We start from the raw sequence: 19,583 nt of genomic DNA, 5'->3' as shown, positions 1-19,583 counted from the left end.
GGCAAATAATTTATGCAACTTTTGGTTTTGTAATATATACTATTTTTAGAATGAGATCTAAGATGCTATCTATTCACTATGAGAATCATGGTAATGTCAGGAGTGGTAACATGAAAGAATGGCAAATGGAATTTTAAGAAGCTGTTGAATGAAAATTGAAAGACATTTCTTCTTTCACAGATGTTAATGTATTGCAGCCAATGAAATAAGGCATATCCACTAAATAAATACTAGTCTCTAATATTAAATGTATTTCTTGGTGCAGATTGTGACCAAAACATTTGAAAGCCTCTTCCATAGAAAATGTATTTTCTGTTCCTTAGATTGGCGTTAGATGAAACATTGCAAAAATCATACATGCAACAGACAGTTCAGCTACAGTGCCTGTAAGAAACTATTCGGTAAATTAAAACTAAAGTAATATTTCTAAAATTGAAACAAAAATTTCACCATCTATGATGAAGTTGTCAGTTAAATTATAAATTAAATCAACAAAAGCATTTTATTGACCAAGAAATATGACAGCTAACCAAGACTGTGTGCATAATACTTGCACTAATAAAGACTTTGATCCACCAAACACCAAGAAATGGGACAGCCATATGGATTTCTTAAGGCCATAGACTCAGAAAAATTGTCATATTTTTCTGTAAAGTATACAATTCATTCCCAGTATGTGTAATCATGTTTTAAATACTTTCAATAATTAAACCTTGAGTAATAGTAATAAAATAACCACAGCAGCTTTCCATATTATTTGCTTAAGTTGCCGCTAGTTTTTTGCTTCTGCAGAGTCAAGTGCAGAAGTGAGCAGGTTGATAAATTTATAAACATCATGGAAAGAATTGTAGAGAGGAACTGGAGCCACTCGGATGCCATTTGGTTCCCGCTTGTCACACTGTAGGGAAAACAAGAAATAAAGCCACGATAATGTTAGCATTGTTCACATAATGGAAATCTATGTTCAAGATAAACTTACATAAAACATTCATACTGATTTCCCTGAAACTTAATATATAAGTAGTTTTTTTTTCAATTTAGGTAAAACATAGTGTTTCTAAGTTATTTGAAACTCTCCTCTTAATAATGATTACAATATTAATGGGTTGATACATGAATATCCAAAGTACTTTCCTGAAGTCCACTAAGCAATCGTCTTTTTTAAACATCCAATAGACTGAGTCTGCAGTGTATCTGTGGGGAGACCCTAGAGAGACTAGAATCCTTGGACACATTTCAATGAATGAGACCTCACTGAGATCGGGAGAGTTTTAGTCAACTATATTTCCATTGAATTAGGTTCAGATAATTTGGCTTAGTCTCAAGATCACTATGATTATCTTTAAGAAACACCCGCTGTAGGACAGACAAGATAATAAATGGTTTATGTGTGCTGGCACATTTAATTCCACAACGACTTTTGAGGTGAGTATATTTTTGCATCCTAAAAGCAGATGCGGGATCTCAAGCCAACAGGTGTTAACTAACTTTCCCAGGAGCACATGGCTTGTAAATGGTAGAGCTTAATTTGGAATGCTGATATTCTGATTTGAGCCTCCAGAATCTGGGGTGACCTCTCCCAAAGATTTGCAAGGCTGCATGAGTGCAGCAGTTCCTAAATTACATCATCACCGGAAATAGTTACATTATCACCGTTTTTCCTGAAATTACTCACTGAACATGTTTTAATCCTCTTCCAGAGACTAAGAGGGCTACTTAGGCCTAACAGTTAAAAAAAATTCCATACGATGTTAACATTCCTAAAATGTGTCTACGTTATCTTTACTGACTAAAGTGGTAAGGTTGAGAATAACTTAGTTCAAGCAAATAACCAAGTAAGACTGATTTCCTTTTTTTCCTTCTACTGTATTGATAACGTTCTTTAATTCCATTTATTCAATAAATACATATTGGGGTTTTCACTAAATTTTTTTCTGCTCAAACTGTAATGAAAAGAATGGATAAATTAATCAAGCTTGTTTCCTGTAACCAAAATTTGTGGTATTTTCCCTTTTATCCGAAATACCAGATCTCTGTGCCTTCAGTAAGCACAGTGCTGAATATTTAGTTGGCACTTAATTTATCTTCACTAACCGACTGATGTGAAATAACATGGAACATTGAATAAGTGAAACAATCCAAATTTTATCCTCAACATGCAATCCTTAGAGAAAACCTGGTAGCAAGGCAAGAGATATACTTACAACCACTCCTCTTTTTTCTAGTTCTTGGTAAACGTAGTTCATTGGAACAGAAAATGTTAGGGTTAGCTGGCAGCCGCGATCCCCTATACTGGATGGAGTAATTATGTTCACAACTGTTTTCTTGGTTTCTGCCTCATCCTGGCTGTAGTGATGCTTGATCATGTATTCCAGATAACCAGTTAGCAAGATAGACTTTCTCCTCAGTGCTTTCATAGTCGCCTGCCTAAAGATCTGCAGGATGAGAAACAATCAGGTTAACAGTGTCTTGATTTCTAAAGAAGCAAAAATTAACTGTAAATCATGCATTAAAAAAAAGAAATGCCCACTTTTGACCTTCCCAATAAAACATCCTGTTTTAGATAATCTTTTTGTAAAAAAAAATGTCCTCTTCTAAATGTTTGTCCATTAAAACTGAACGCAAAGCTTCCATGAGAGAAAAATTGTACAAATGCCATTTAAACAATACGTGTGAAAGCTGAAAAAAAAAGTTAACATAATGTTCTTCAGAGTTATTTTAAATTAGCTTTATTTAGTTAGTAAAAGTAAAGCTTACTTTAATAAACACATTTAAGTATCCTAAATTTAAAAAAATATTCCCCAAATCCATTTTATATAATTGTAATCAAGAAAAGTTTTTTCTATTCTGATGTAGTTTTTTTAGTTCACAAAAAGTACAGTAAGAGCTAAACACTTATGTGGAGGGTGTTACCAATATTATCATTGTTTTACCAATTCCTAAATCTCCTCACATTTAACAGTAGGAAAACAAGCAGTTAAATAAGAATGGTAAGTTTTGTCAAACAGAGAAGCAGATGATGTTAGGTAATACATTTATTAGTACTGAAGCCATTCGGTCTTTCTCTTTCTTTTTTTCTTCTTTCATATGTTTTTTTTCTGCTAAGCTCTAACACTGGTGTGAAAATACTGCCAGCTGCTGCCTGAGGTGTCTTATATTAAGATGAGTGACAAGGGCACACAATAACGGGTGTTGCAACATTAGGGGTCAGAACAGGCATGCTTTTCTAGCTTATCTCCTAAGGTCAAGTAGAGTTTAAAAATATATCCTACATATAAGAACTGAATGAACTGCAAACAGAGCATGATGCACTGGCAGGCCACTTAATGTCCCTTTTCTGTATCATGCTATGCCACAGAGCAAAAATAGGGTCATTTGGTGATATCTATATATAAAGCCTATGAAAATAGTTTTTTCTGTATGTACACATGGCATGTGTGGGCAGGCATTGTAATAAGACTCAAATCATTCAGGCATAGATCTTTCTCAATCTATTGCATGGAGGCTGTGGATTTAGCCAAAGGAGATGAGAGTTGTATTGAAGGTAACAGATTCAAAGGAAGAGAGGAGAATCAGGATAGAAAGATATCTGCCTCTCTCCCTAACCGGACCTCACACAATATGTCTGCAGCCTGAGAAGAGATTAACTGCAAATTGAAGCTGAGGTCTTTGATTAAGAAGGCAGCTGACATCTTCAGTGCAAACAATACTGCTGTAGGACTCAGGTAATCGCGGTTACAGAAGTTTGGTAGGAGGCATCTCTTTATTTCCTTGGGTAAAACAAAATGTCAGTAGATCTGGCACAAAGAAGCCTTTAGGCAGTATCTCCAAGTTTCGGATCAAGGGAGCCTGGTCTGAGAATCATCATTCTCATAGAGGGTAAGAGCAGGGACAGGTAAGGTGTGACCCACCAGCAGCTTGGCTGTCAGGTGTGGAATTCTAAAAAAATATGATAGGAATCTTTCCAAGCTTTTCTTGGAGATTAATGATAATTTGAGGCTATTTTAATTATTTAAATAATTCTAGTAAACTTTCTGGATCTGCTTTGGGCCCCTTAAGATGCCAATGGAGACAATGTGTAAAGTAGTACTTTTAAAGAAATTTCATTTGTATTCATAAGTTAGTAAGACTTTGGGGAATATAACTGAAGTTTATTGTTTTTTTAAAGGAAGTTTTGCTTTTGCAGATTTGATAACAAGAAACCAATTTCTTTTTAATGACAAATACCTCAATTTTAGCATATCATTACTCTTTGTTAGCAGTAACTTTTAATTGTAAAAAAGTTTTCCACATTACAACTGCAACAAGGCAAGCAGCATTTTAACTTCTCACAGAGTGTAAAAGTCTCTTCTGAGGCTTCACATAAAAATATTAAGAGGGACTAATCAGAGTTAACAGGGATACAATACAATAAATGTCCTCCTTTTTTCCCCTGTTCTCATTATTGCTATGCTTTCAACACTGTGAAAGAATTTTTTTTTAATTAGTAAAACTTAAAATTGTAGTTTGACAATATTCAACTTATAACAGAATTCTTGGCACAGTTTCCACTACATAGGTTACTTTTCTTACTAAATAAAATAAATGCAAAGCTAGAAAAGTTAGATAAATTTAAATAGGGAAAAATAAGTATAGCATGATGTTTTCAATTCTTAAGTTCTTAAAATTGGCTCCCTAAAAACTCTGAAGAAATACAGAGAACATTTCTTCTGACTTGCCCTGTAGTTTAACTGAATGCCATAATTTTATATTTTGAAGCTATTTATTAATTATATATTTATGTACTGAAAGGGTCTAAAATCATCTACATACAATTATGACCCTTATTCCTACATACAAATCTGACCCTTCAAAATACAATGTAAGTGTTGTTTAATTTCAAGTTAGTAATTGGAAGATTGAAGAGACCTCTCAAGTAATCTGATCCAAAATCTTCATCAAAAATTGAGGCAAATGAATTCGAATAGTTGTCAGTTGTGTAAGGTCACACTTAGTGTTCCAATGAGGGATAGAGTATTTACCTCCTGGTTCCTACCTGCCTGCTCTTTCTCTTGATCCAAAATATTTTTAAATTTGTTGTATAAATGTTTAAATAGGCAACAGTATAAAGAAACAGTTTGAAACTGATTATAAGGTGCTATTTTTCATGGTATCAGTCAATCAAATACACATTAATTATAAACAATGCAATAATTAATCTTTTAAAAAAATTCTTTGTATTGCAAATCTGAAATCATATCCATGTACATTGATTCTTAAGTGTAGGATCTCTCTAGTTGGCATTTGACTATGTAGAGTATTTTTTGAAAGGGAAGTAGAGACAACAAAGAGAGGTAGTTTGGTTCATGTATTTATTTCTTTCATTTACTCAAACTTTAACTACCTATCTCCTATATGCTTAACTTTTAAATAAAGGTTGTTACTGAATCAGTTAATTCATTGACACTTACTCACATGGCAAACTCAGAAATATCAAAAAAATACAATATTTTAACAGTTAAGTAGAGGATGGAAAACAATCAAATGTATTATGTTGTAATTTCAGAATTTTGCAATTTATTATGGGGAGCAAGAATTTCAAAAACACTTTCTTCAACATAAGACTTGAAGATACTAAAAGCTAGCTTTGGTTAAACATAGCCACAACAGAGAGTGACTTAACAAAGTATTTCCAAGAGGCTGCAAAGAAATACTTAAGTGATAAGAAGTTCCAGAGAAATATATATATATATATTCTATACTATCACGAAGATAAGGAAAATCTGAGGACATAACTTTAAGTACTAGTTCTTTCTACAGTATGCCTTGGTGCCTTTTTTTCATATTATAACTCATCTTCTCCCTGATACAAACTTGCAAAGTAAGCAAAATATTATTTTCTTTTAAAATGTCTAACAGAAGTTTTCCTCAGATTGGATGTTTTAAAAACAATTCAAATACCATTATTTGATTTTCCATGCGTATTTCATCGTCCCACCCAACCCCAGCTCCAAAAAAAAATTTTTAAAATATGTATCTCTGCCTGAGAAATCTTGTTACTGGGTCTATTTAAATTAAAAAAACCCAAAAAACAAAAAACCTGCCAGAGTGAAAATAGCACAAGCTCCATCTAGTGGTCACACTGAGTAGGTGCTCTTTAAATTAAGACGAATTGAGTTGCTCACTACTATCTAGTGGCGAAGCTTCATAAAAACAAAGGAACTTGACACTGCCATCCAGTGGCCAAAATGATAAACTGCTACGAGGTTCCCAGAATTCTAGAATTTTAGGTTTAGAAGAGATTTTGGAAGTCTTTACCTAGTCACTCATGCTAGAATATGTGACAACAGAATTTCCTAAACTAGCTGATTTTTGGAGGCTTTAAACTTTTTTAAAAATCAAATGTTTATTTGAATAGCTATGTATTTAAAATCTCTATTAAGAACATGTATATTTTCTTAAAACATACTTAAATGTATGTATATAAAATATGTATTTCCTTAACATATGTATTAATACTATTAAATAATATATAGTTATTAACAACATATATATTTACTTGGATAAATTTAGTCTTACTCTGAAATTAATGAATATCTAAAGAATTAGGATATATATACATCCATATGCATCATATGTGTATATAAATGAAGAGATACAGATATAGGTAAGTACCTAAATATATAGAAATAATAGACATACACATGTCTAGAAAACCAAGCTGATTCCTTAGATATTATTATTTAGGGTGAGATTAATTTTAAGTAAAAATATGAATGAACTTAAGGAAAATATTGAGCTGACAGTAGTAGAGATTACACATGGATATTCTTGTATAAAACCCCAGTAGGGGAAAAAAAATCCACCCTACCTCATAGGACAACCTTACTCAATCTTTGGTTTATTCTGACCATTCAAACTTTCCTGCCCCACCCCCCCCAAAGCAAGTCTTCCTACAGTTTTGTCACGTGGCACTTTGTCAGTATATTGACTCACAGAACTAGAAGAAACAGAGTCCCCAGTATCACTACATCATCTGACACACAATACTTTCTTAATAAGTGAGTGTTAGTGGGTGAATTAATCAAGAATTAAATATTGCTTGCTTGTTTTGTTTATACAGAGACCAATGGAAGATTCAATAACTTTTTCAAGTTCACACAAATTCTAAGTGGAACTAAAATTATGTTTTCCCAGGTTAAGTCCCATTGAACATTTATTAAGAGCCAAAATGTGCCAAGCCTTATGCTGACAGCTAGTGATATAAAGAAAAGGTAACGTTAACACACAGTCACTGTCCTAAAGGAGAACACTGCCCTTTGTCTGTTTATGCACTGTGCATATTAACCTAGCTGACTAGTAGATAAAACACTACCACGTGTCATAATCAGGTAAAGAGAAAAGTAAACTTGTGAGAAGGTTGCAGCATAGATCACTTACCTCTAAACTAGCATGTAAGGAACAGACCAACAGAATGGGAGGATTTGAAATTCGGAATCCACTGACCCCAGGGATTAATTGCAATTCTGGAAAAAATTAATGTTATGCCATTTTAATAGAATGTGCCTTAAAAAGTATCCTTCATGGATTTTTTTTATGACAGTAAGTAGCAGAGAGAAAAAATATAAAAAGTTAAAAACTTTTATTCCTAAGATTTCTAAGATATTTAAGAGAAACTCCATGGACGTAGAATACTGACAAGTTTCTCCTTCACCTGTAATTTCCACCTCCTCTTCCCCTACCTTCGTAGTAGCCTTCCAAAAATGGGAGCCTTTGGACACAAAACTCATCTGGAAACTTTTCTGGATCCCATCCTCTGCTCTCCCCATCCCCAAGCCCAGCATTCCTTGTTCTGCTATGCTTTGCCCTTCTGTTATGAAACTATATCAATGAGAGGAAAACATTAAGGTTCGAATGGCTTGTAATTGTAATGTCACTCAAAGGCAGACGTATGAATGAAATGACTTATGAAGGTGACTTTTAGCACTAGGATTACTAGGTCAAGTGGCTTCTCTTAGGGAAGGAAGAAAAAGGCTTTAAAAAATGATCTTCATAAATATGATATATTAAAAAGGTAAATAGCAGATATTACCCTAATTAAAATTAATTAGATTGAATAGTTGCAAGTTAAATTCAACAGAGTTAAATTTGCCAGGGATCAAATTAAAACTGTGACTAACTAAAAGAGTGAGAGAATTTTCTGGGTCTTACAGATTTATCTAATCCAGGGTTAGTCAAATGACATCTTGTGGGCCAGATCTGGCCCACTGCTTATTTTTGTAAATAAAGCTTTATTGGAACATAGCTTCATTCATTCATTTATATATGTCTCTGGTTGCTTTAGCATCATAATGGCAGAGTTGTGTCTTTGCCACAGAGACAGTATAGCCCAGAAAGCTTAAAATATCTCCTTCACAAGAGATCCTTCACAGAAAAACTTCGCCCATCCCTGATCAAATCCAATTCCCTCATTTACAGATAAGAAAACCCATTACAAAATAACTGGCATAATAACAGAACTTATGATTTCAGCAGCCAAGAAAAAATCAGGTTTCCTGATTTAATTGGAACAGCCCTTCTTGATCCTTTGCATCTTGGTTGTTGGAAATGTGAGTTTATTTAAAATCATCTCTCAGGGCAGGAAGTAGTCTGAAGGATCAAGTTTAAGTTGAACTCTCAAAATATTTAGGAAGCTTTCTATATCCCATGTGATAGATGAATAAAGTCACTCAGGAAAAAGAAGTAGAGCAGTTTGGGAACCCCTTGCACATGGTGTACTTCCATTTCTACCCACTGGGGTTTCACTGCCACTGTTTGGCATGCGGCAAAAACCACAAAAGGAGAGAGATTTTAGGAAAAGAGAGGGATAAGAATGAACATTTATTAAATAATATGTTACTTGGTTTACAGCTTTGAACTTGTCTTACCCTCAAACCATACCCTGAAATAGATACTATTATTCACACTAGGTATGTGTAAGGAAAAAACAAAACCTAAATCTGAAATTTGTGCAGCATCAGAAAACTGTTAAGCAGCAAAGTGGGACTGATATCTAAATCTCTCTGGGTCTGACTCCAAACCAACAATTTCTTCCTATCCTCACTGCCTGAAGTTTTGGGGACTCTATATTGATGTGATCTGAATTCTGTACTTTAGATTTCACTTCCTCCTATTTCCCTACAAAGGGATAGACTCAAAACCATGCTAAAATCTATGAATACTTAGTCTTACACCGTGGAAATGTCATTTCTTATTTTAAGAACTCTCAGTGGCATTTTCAAAGTGCAGTCTTCATGAGGCATGCATAATACATATCATACAAAGACAGATGAAAATTGTATTAAAGTTAAAATAAAAAGACTTGTGAAGTAAAATTGAATACACTTACTGTTATCCATCTTAAATCTGGTGCTTAGTTCATGGCCAAACCATCCCACTAACCTAAAACATAAATAATGACATTAGATATTTTAGTCTATAAAAATAATCACAATTAATATAGGACTCTGGGGCTTGCATATTAAAATCATTTGTGATAATAGTTATCAAATACATAAGCATATGAATGCTATATGATATCACAAGGCAATTAGTATTTATAAACTTCTCGAGAATGAGGCTAAAATCAATTTATTCATATTACCAGTTAATATTATCTTTGCAAAGTTTTAAATCATCTGAAGATCTGTGACCTTGTTCCTATTGAAAATAAAACAAAATGAACAAATTTTTTTTTTTAGATTTTAAAACAAAGGTGAAAGCTCAAAAAAGAAAAGTGATGAATACTATAATGTAGTTTTTGCAATAGGATCCCTAAAGAGAAATGGTATAGAAATAACCTACATAATTGTTGAAAATTTTTGGATTTTTTTAAAGAAATTGGTTACTGTTAGATTTTAATAAGAATGTTAATTGGCCAGACATAAAATACAAAATATATAGGAAAAAATCATGCACATGTATGTGTGTGTCTTATTAGATGAAAAAAATTACAAAATAATATAAACAAAAATATAAAACTTGAGAGAGATACAATATTCCTAAAAATCAATTCTCCCTAAATAAATTGCCAATTTTCATACTACCAAAATTAAAAATTCCAAGGCATTTTTTTTGGAAGTTGGCAAAATGTTTTAAGTTTATATAGAATATAAGTGAAAATAATAAATTTTGAAATAGAAGAATATAAAGGTGAATATGCTTTGTATCATATAGCATATTATCAAATCCATTAAATGAATGAGCACAGTAATGTTAAAAGAAGAATCAGATAGAAAATATAAAAACAGTCCTCAAATCATATAATTTAATAAGTGGTAATTGCGACATTTCAAAAAATGCAAAGATGAATCAAATATGTTCACATATTTACATGGTTTTAAAAGAAATATTTCTAACTATGAAAACCAAAGAAAATATAAAGGAACTTGTCAATATATTCATGCATATTTGAAATTCTGTGTTAAAAAGAGACAAAATTATAAGGAAAACCAACGATGGGAAGAAGGAAGCTATTTGCCACCTTTAAAAGAGTTTTCACCAAGAGTTTTTTCATCAGAGAAAAGGCAATGCCACCAAAGCTGCACAGCCACAGGGCATGGATAGAGCATTTATAAAGGGAGATATGCAAATACGCCATGAATTCATGGAAAAAACCCTCAATCTCTCAGTAATAATTAAAAAATATGAAATAACAGATATGAGACCATACTTCACATATCAAATTGGCAAAGTCATTTAAAATTTAGATGCCTATTTTCATCAAGGGTTCAGTAAAAATGAAATAAATTTTTGTCTAATAATGAAAATAAAAAGTAATAAAACCTTTAGAGTACAGATTGAAAATATAAATTTAAAATATGTATAGTTTTCTGTCCCAGTACTTTCACTTGTTCCAATTTATTCAAAAGGCTGTTTGGATTATACTATTCTGAGTACACTGAGATGTGTGTTCTAGGACAATGAACACAATGCTGTCTACAGTGTCACAGCAACCCAAATATCTTGTGATAGAGAAATAACAAAATAAGTTATACAGCTTTCGTATGATGGAGCATCATGTAGCCTTTATCAAATCTTATTTGAAAGATTATATATTCAAAAAGAATAAAATGGAGATGACATTTATAGTATGTTTCCAACTTTAGAATAAAATATACTATATGCATTTATATGTAATTATGGCCAGAATGTTAAAAATTTTAATTTCTGCTTTATTCACATCCAAGCTAAACTTGGACTTAATGGAGAAACACCAAAGGAACCCTCATTGGTACTAAGACTTTGCAGCTATAAAAATTGGAAAAGAGGTAGTAAATTATCACTTCTTTCAAATTATCCAATTTTTGTATCTGGTATAAACAAAAAGATAATTTAGCATGGTAGTCTGGCACAAAGTTAATATGAGAAATAAGCATCTGAAATTTAAAATTGCAACAAATTGATATATTAACAAGAAATGTTCCAGGCCTACATAAAGAAAATTTTAAAATACTCCTGAATCTGAACAAGAACAAAAAGACTTGAATAATTTTCAACATCAAGAAAAGAGTCAGTTCTCCTCAAATTAATGTGTAAATTTATATAGCCCTAGTAAAATATACAAATAGATTTTATTTGTTTTCATTTGGTACTTGAAGCTGATACTAATTCCATATGGAAAAACAAACAAATAATACTAAAAATTCCTAAAAAATATGAACAATACATTGAATATTTCTACAAATGATTACGTACTATAAAACTTCAAAATGAAAACAATGTAGTACTAACAAATCACTTAATATACAATTCATCATATTAATAAAGCCAAAGAGAAAGTTATAGGATCATCTCCATTATACAAGGAATCATAAGAGAAAGTTCTCTTAGGTGACAATCTATTTTTTAAAAATCATTTGCAACTTATATCACAAGAAGTTAATCTTTCTAGTATAAAAATATATTGAAGTCAATAATGCAAGAATAACAACCCAAGAAAAATGACCAACATATCTGAATAGATCATACAGAAAAGGAAAATGGATCTTAATTTTTAAAAAAAGAGCTCTCCACTCACTAAGACAAGACAAATACAAACTAAAACTATGTTGAGATACCATTACTTGCCTTAGATTGGCAAAAAATCAGAAGTTTTATTAAGCACTCTACTGGTATTAACATGTATTATGAGAAACTCTCATGTGTTATTGTGGGAAAATATATTATAAATGTACCCCTCTAGAGAACTAATGAGTAACAGCTATGAAGTTTACAAATACTTGTACCCTTTGACCTGGCAAATTCAGTTCTGTGAGTTTACGCTCCAGAAGAACTTGTACAACTATGAAGTGAATTATTTGTAAGTACAAACATTGCATCCCTTTTAGTAATAGTCTAAGATTGAACCTAAAATTCCTTCAATAAAAGGCTAGTTTTATAAATTATGGTAAATCTGTATAATAAAATATAGAGTTGTTACATCAAAAGTGAGTGAGGAAGAGTTCTGTGTCCTGAAAGGGAATGATTACAAGAGACAAGAAACCAAAAAATAAAGATATAGGATGGAATGTATAGTATCTTTTATGAATACTAAATAATTAACTTGCTTATTTTCATTTTTCTCCCCCAACTGGAATATAAGCTCATGAGATCAAACACTTGTCTCTTACAGTTTGTAGAAGAGTGTAATGTGGATGATGTGCTGTGTGGTTAAAGACTGGTAGAGGAAGCATGGCTTAGGGCAGCTGAACCAGCGTGGTGATGGTCAGGTGAGGCTCTGACCAGGAAGCTGAGCAGAAGGATGAGTATATTTCAGCAAAAGAGGAAGGAAAGATTGTTCCAAATAGTTAAAGCAGTCCATTCAAAGGTCCAACACATACGTAGACTGTGGGGGCCCATTCCCCACCACCTCCTTTTTCCACTCTTACTTTTCTTTTTGTGTTATTCAGTGTGACTTTAAGTGAATTCTGCTGAGTTTTTATTGAGTGTACTAAATTTCTAGGTGTACACTTAATATTCAACTTAAGAATTGGTGTCAAATATTTTTTTTTCATTATAAAGCGCTAGAACTGATTAGAAAAGTAATGGTCCAGTTTGGATTCTGCTTCTGCTATATATGACAGTTTAAGTCACATATCAATCGCCAACTTCTCTTGAGTTGAAAAATGTATGGCTTCAGGGACAACTACTGACATAATATTGTTTGGAGAAAAGTGTTTGGGGTGGTTAAAAAAAAAACCTTTGAAGGTATACATTTAAAAATTCTCATCCTTTACAAATTACTAAAAATTTTTTTAAGGTGAATCAGTAAGTTTTATTTCTTCAGGGTCATTTGTTAAGTGGAGAGCACCAGAGGATATGTAGTACTAAGACTCCTTTTAGCTTTGAATTCCAAAGCAAGTATTTGAAACTTACAGCAGAGTCAGTCATCTTTAAAAGCCAAGGCTTCTGACTTGCAATAGATAGACATTTTGGAATTCTAGTCATTACGTGTCTTATTTAATAGCCCAGCATAATGTTTATGCTGTAAGCACCAAAGAGAAAAGGGAATAGAAGAAAGAATGAACCTAACCCATGAATAAAATAACATTTGTGCTTGCTGAGGAATGAGAAACTTCAGAAAGGCAAGAGAAGGATTAGATTCATATTCCTAATACAGAGCCAGCTGCACGTCCTACCCTGAGTTAAGTTCTAGGGAGTGGGGGTTGGGATGGTTGAGAGGTCAGTGGGAACTCCAGATACGTTTGGATCTAGTGATAGACATTTCCTGAGCCATGTTCCCTCAGTACTCGGAGGCAATCCAAAGGGTTTGTAAAAATCCCTTCATGCCAGCTTGGTGCCGTAGTCTTCATATTAAAATGCTGGGGGGAATGGACCTGTGTTTACAAACCCAAGAGACCCAAGAGAGTATCCTAAATCCTCCTAAATCCCTGTGCCCCCAGAGAAGGGAATTGAAGTGACTGAGAGATTCAGCATCCTCACAGGAGCAGGAGGGTTGAGATAAAGGGCATTGGGCCATGCATGGTAGTTCCACAGTCATCTCAGAAGATGCAACAGTAATGGGTTCCAGGTTCATTTTAATGGATTCCAGGAGATGCCTATGGGCCAGATGCCCCTCCTTTACCTATGTCTGGGTGCTCTGTGTATCACCCACCCTGCAAACTTAGATGCTCTCCTAAGGAAAAAAGCACAAGAAAAGAACTCCAAACTGACAGAGGTTTAACTCTGAATTTTCTGAGAAAAATAACAAAAATAACTAAGCATACCTCAAAGTTACCAGATTGAATTTCCTGCATCAAATAAGTTAACAGATGAAAATAAAGAAAATAAAATGATTTGTTCACCTACGTTTATGGTCTGATGACAGTTACAGATGTAACTTTTAAAAAACTATCAAATTTCTGATGACAACTGGAATCAATAAAAAAAATTGAAAATATATTTATCAAATTGACACGTTTTTGTATTAATTATCCAGAATTAGAACCTATCTTAAGTTAATTCGAACGCAGAACCGAGCTATATCAATGAGTTAAATTGGGAAACCAAAAGCACCATACAAAGTAATTGTTAATTTGAGGTACTTATGTTTATCATGATGTATATTTATTGAATACACATTTTTTGCAGCAGGCATGGAACTGTGCTGGGTACTGAGGGGAACTCAGTGTCACCTCTTCTATTGAGGCTAAAATCATGTCTGCATAAAAAAAGAGAAATTAAGAAAAGAGTCCTAGCCCAAATGAATTACATCCTTTCACTATTATTTAGAATAGAAACAAAGACTATTGTCTTATGTTATTTTTATCTTTTGAAAGAAAAGAAAAATACTACAGTTTGTTAAAGGGAATTATTTCTTCTGTAGTTACGTATCAAAAAAATTACACATGAGCCCTTTTGCATATAATGCTTCCTGTGGAAACGGATTCAAAAATTTCCTCTTGGCATTTTCTTTTTTAAAAAATCTGAGGCAAATACAGTGGCTGTGAGACAGGGTAATGAAAAAAAAGGCAAGTTTTTCCCGTATTTTTTTCAATGGGATCAAAATAAAAACTGGGGGAATATTTCAATACTTTTTTTTCTTTTTCAGCAATTTTTTTTTCATTTTTGTGTGTTTGTTAAAAGACACAGTACCTGTCATTTCTGTTTGTGGTGTGATACTAAAAATTCAAGAGTATGCATTGTGATGATTGCTGGGTATATCTGACAAACATCAAAGACCTAGTGTATGCACATGGTATCATAGGAGGAAATAATAGCTTATGCTTAAAAGTACTGATGCCGTGTTCATAACCCAAAAATGAAAGAAACAAGTGACTACATGAAGGGAAAATGTGTTCTTCTTCAGGGGAAAAATAACTTGGAACTGATTCCATAACTGAGGTCAAGGCACCCTTTTTTTCATGCTTTACTTACTGAATCTATAGAAGTATTATGACTTTATAATCTGAAAAAGTACAAAAATGGTATTGTAATTGTTTCTATGTTGTCCACCTCATTATTTCATAACAATTTGGCTCTACTGAATTTTTTCACTAAAGAAATTATACTTGCTATCCAATGGCTTAGTACAAAGACTACTGGGAGACCAGCCCCGCTGGAGATTCCAATTGTTTGCCGTCCATCACCCTCTGCCACCACATCCATGTCACCCTGGGAGGGAAATTGTATAATCCCACAGGACATCTAAAAGTGGCCTAGCTAATCAAAATATTTGTTCTTATGCCAACAGGAAATCCTATTCAAAAGCCATGCTTGAGCAAAGCTTTTGCATAATGAATTGCTAAGGAAAAATGGGCAGAAATGGAGACATGTTTGCTGGAAAATGGGCGTGTCATCTTACTTAATCTTTGCAACAAACTCTGAGGTAGGTATTATTTCCATCATTTTAAATTTGAGGAAAGTAAGGCTTATAGAGTTTGAGTGATCATCTAAAGGAACATAGCCAGTTAAGCCCATATCCTGCTCATAAGTAAGCAGGAATGCTGACCCAAAGCAAGAAGCTGTGGTTGATAAGGCATTACCAGAAGGAAGCTGAAGGAGGGTGTTCAAAGCAAGTATCTTAACAAACCAGTAAGCAAGTAGCAGCTGAGATGCAGTCCCTAGAAACTGAGTGGAAGAGCAGAAGCTAAAAGTGGACCCAGATAAAGTAAAATAGTTTAATGGAAGTTAGCATGAAGGTAGAGTAGAGTTGGTGCTTGTTATAAGTGACTCTTTCTATCATTTATGTTACTAATGAAATTACCTTACTTTTATCAGGCTTATTAGAGTTTTTCTGTATTTCAATCATTGATTCCTCAAAAATAGTTAATGAGACACTTTGCTAGAAGCAAGAGATAGAAATAGTACAGAGAGCTAAAACAAAAATGGTTCCTACCCACAGAGTTTAAAGTCTTTTGGGTGTGGGTGTGACAGGGGGTAGAAACTAATTAAACAAATAATCAATTCAACAAAGGGTGGGTGCATGCCCCCCCTGATCTCTGCCTCCTGGTGTTCATGTGACCCCTTCCCTCTTAACTATGGGTGGGACCTGTGACTCTGTGTCAAGAAGAATGGATTCAGGGGACATAGCAAAATGGAAAGAACTGAGAGAAGGAAAATGGACTCCAATCTGGGTGTTTGATATTAAACAAGAGTTAAGGGAGACAGAGTTGCTGATAGATTCTGTTAGGAAGGAGATATTGAGTGGAGTGAAACCCTGAAAGAAATGAAACCAGAGACTCAAGAAGGTGGAAAGTTTCAGCTTCATCAATATAAATGTTAAACTTAATAATAGAAGGAAAGTAGAGTAAGATAAACAGAAGAAAGAAGACAATGGCTCTTTTTAGAGGCTATTTACACCATAATTCTCTAACAATTAGTAGTAAATTAGGTCAGAGGACTCCAGAGCAAGGTGAAAATATATATGGCACTAAAGTCTAATATGTGGATGTGACAGTGACATCACTGAATTCAGTGATCAGAGCAGTTACTTGAAGAAAATACTCATCCAAACAGCTCAACAAATCATAAATACAAAGACTCTTACAAAAAAAAAAAAAGAGGATGGAGGAGATTTTCTATGTTGTATATGCTTCAAACTCCTGAGGCCAGTAGTGGTTAATTGCTTCAAACTGTCACCAATTTTCCTTATGATGTTTTTTTTCCCTTGCATCTTTATTCTGATACAGAATATTAATAATTACCATGTTCTTTTAATCATTAGTGGTATTTATCTTCAATCTTAATGTAATTCTAAATGTTACTTCTTCTGGAAATAATTGCAACTTTCTAAAATTAATTGCTCAATACTTCCACTTGATAAAAAATGTAATCATTTAAATGGCATATTACAACAAGAGAATGACATTTTCTTATTCAAATTTATTTCACCCGTAATTCCTTTTGAAATAAAAAAGTCTTGGAATCTCTAATTGTGATGTTTTCAGGTTATTCTGGATATTCTCATGAAAAACAGTATCAATGATACACTTTTAATATAAAAGCCCATACTAATATAACTTTTACCGTAACTAGATTAAAATTTTAAAAATCATTGTTAATTTAAATTTAAAAAGGAAAAAGAATCATGTTTACTAAAATAATATGTTTGAGAGATAAAGTCTTTTCCCCATATTATGTTCCAATTAATGGAAAGTGAACAATGTGAAACCTGGTGACTGACTTCTCAAACATTAAGCAAAGATCTGGTAAAAACAGTCTAAAAAGTTTGACTTAAGGATGTGTGAGTCTTCCTTATTTAGTTTCTTGTAGTTGTTTTATTAATTTTGAGAGCAACCAAGACACATGTTAATTGAGATTTTATTATGGGTCAGACATTGTTCTAAACAATCATTTAATCTTCAGAAGAATCCTATGATGTAGATACAGTTATCATCTTCATTATACCACTGAGAAAAGTGAGGTTCCAAGATGCTAGATAAACAGTCTAAGATAATACAATTATTAGCCTTTGAAGCCCAAATACAGATTTAGACCACTGAGACCAAGTATATTCATCAACAAATGCAAAAGCACCTGAGGCAGATTTTTTTTAAATGCATCAGAGATTCTTTAAAAAAAAAAAAAGCAATTTTCCCTAGATTACTTAAATACCACACTTAGGGTTCTGACCTATGCCAGGCTAGATGACAGCCATATTCTTTATAAACAATACTTTCCTCCCTCCCTTAAAACTGTTCATTTGACTTTCTCTGTTCTTTATATTCTCTGTAGTCAGTTCCACTTCTTCAAAAATGCATGGACATAGGCATCTAATTTAGTGAATCTGAGTAAGCATATCATTCATATATTACAACCTCGAAGTCTTGACAGATGGAATGGGGGCTGTTTAAAGTCAAATAAAGAAATGATTTTTTCAAAAAATATCCATTCAGACTCAAAATACATTCCAGAGGACCTAAGAGAAAGTTAAATTCATTTTAAGATCCCACCACTTGGAATGCAGCAAAGGTAAATTTGAAATACAAAAGAAAGTGATATAAATGAAATCTTGGCATGGATTCTAATAAACAGATATTCTAAAGCTAATGAAGTAAAATTAAAAACCATTAAATTAGCTTATAAGTAGCTGTTATCACAATAAGCTCATAAATCATTTCTGTGAACTGAATATGAACCATAACAATTAAGATGCAATCTCATCATACTTGGACTAGAAATTTGGATCTTTTGCCATCAAAAATTGAAAATCAAGCAGGGAGTTAATTTACTTAGAATGAAGATATTAACAGAATTTTGAGAGAAGGTATTGGAAGAGACCCAATAAATGATGAAAGTAAAGATTTTAATATGCTTTTCATTCTTTGAACATCATAAATTTCCTAAAAAGAGTTTCAAATAAGTATTATCAAATGGAAAGCATCACTTATTATAAAGGCATCTTTGAGGCATGATATTCAGATTCAGTAAGAGAAAGCCACTAGGGAGCCACTGAATATGATTTTGGATGCTAAGAGTTACGAAATGAAATACTCAAACGTTCCTTGATCTCCTTAGCAAGACTTTAATGGTAGAATCTCCAGTATGAATCCCTAAATATTTCATGCACTGAATTAATTTAACTTACTCTGCAAACCCCTTATCTCTCCTCACTCCATACCTCAGCAAAACTAAACAAAACAATTTATCCCAGTTTTCTTAGATTATGTTAAAAATACAATTAATCATTGGAGCAAAATCCAACATACAAAGAAACTAAAGCACATTTTTTTCTAAGAAAGTATATTTGCATAAAAGACTGCTTTTGTAATGTCCTTTAATTTGGCTTTTATCACCACACAATTTAATAATTTAAGTCTGTGCTTAGGAATGCAAATCTGACTGAGAGTAAGTTGTTTCCTTTTTTTCTTTTTCCTTTTCCTCTTTTCCCTCTTCCTCTTCTCTTTCTCCTTCCCTCCCTCTCCTCCCCTATTCTCTTATTTCTCTTTCTCTCTCCCTCTTAAGGTCACAACTTAGAACTAAATACAATTGTCTTACTGCTTTCATGGCTTCAAAAATTGTGCTGAATTACAAAAAATGGAACATTTAGTGTATGCCATAATTGTTTATTCTTAAAAATCTGTAGTAGCAATTGCAGGTAAGTTTGAATGCCTGTCATCTCATATCCTAATGTCCTATATAAT

At 33.0% G+C, this 19,583-nt stretch overlaps 1 protein-coding gene across 1 annotated transcript in view; it reads right to left on the bottom strand.

Annotated features, from left to right (window-relative positions):
- Window positions 1–235: 235 nt before the first annotated feature.
- KYNU (kynureninase) overlaps window positions 236–19,583 on the bottom strand; it is an 87,054-nt gene continuing 67,706 nt past the window's right edge. The window contains exons 11-14 of the mRNA XM_006196137.4: window positions 9,368–9,420; window positions 7,420–7,505; window positions 2,205–2,435; window positions 236–898 (exon numbers count right to left, since the gene is read on the bottom strand). Of these exons, the coding sequence (XP_006196199.1) occupies window positions 773–898; window positions 2,205–2,435; window positions 7,420–7,505; window positions 9,368–9,420 (496 nt within the window). The 3' untranslated portion in view covers window positions 236–772. The remainder of the gene's footprint in view (window positions 899–2,204; window positions 2,436–7,419; window positions 7,506–9,367; window positions 9,421–19,583) is intronic.

Source organism: Vicugna pacos, chromosome 5 (genome assembly GCF_048564905.1).
Source record: "Vicugna pacos chromosome 5, VicPac4, whole genome shotgun sequence".
Classification (NCBI taxonomy): Eukaryota; Metazoa; Chordata; class Mammalia; order Artiodactyla; family Camelidae; genus Vicugna; species Vicugna pacos.
This window is presented reverse-complemented; position numbering and strand designations above follow the sequence as displayed.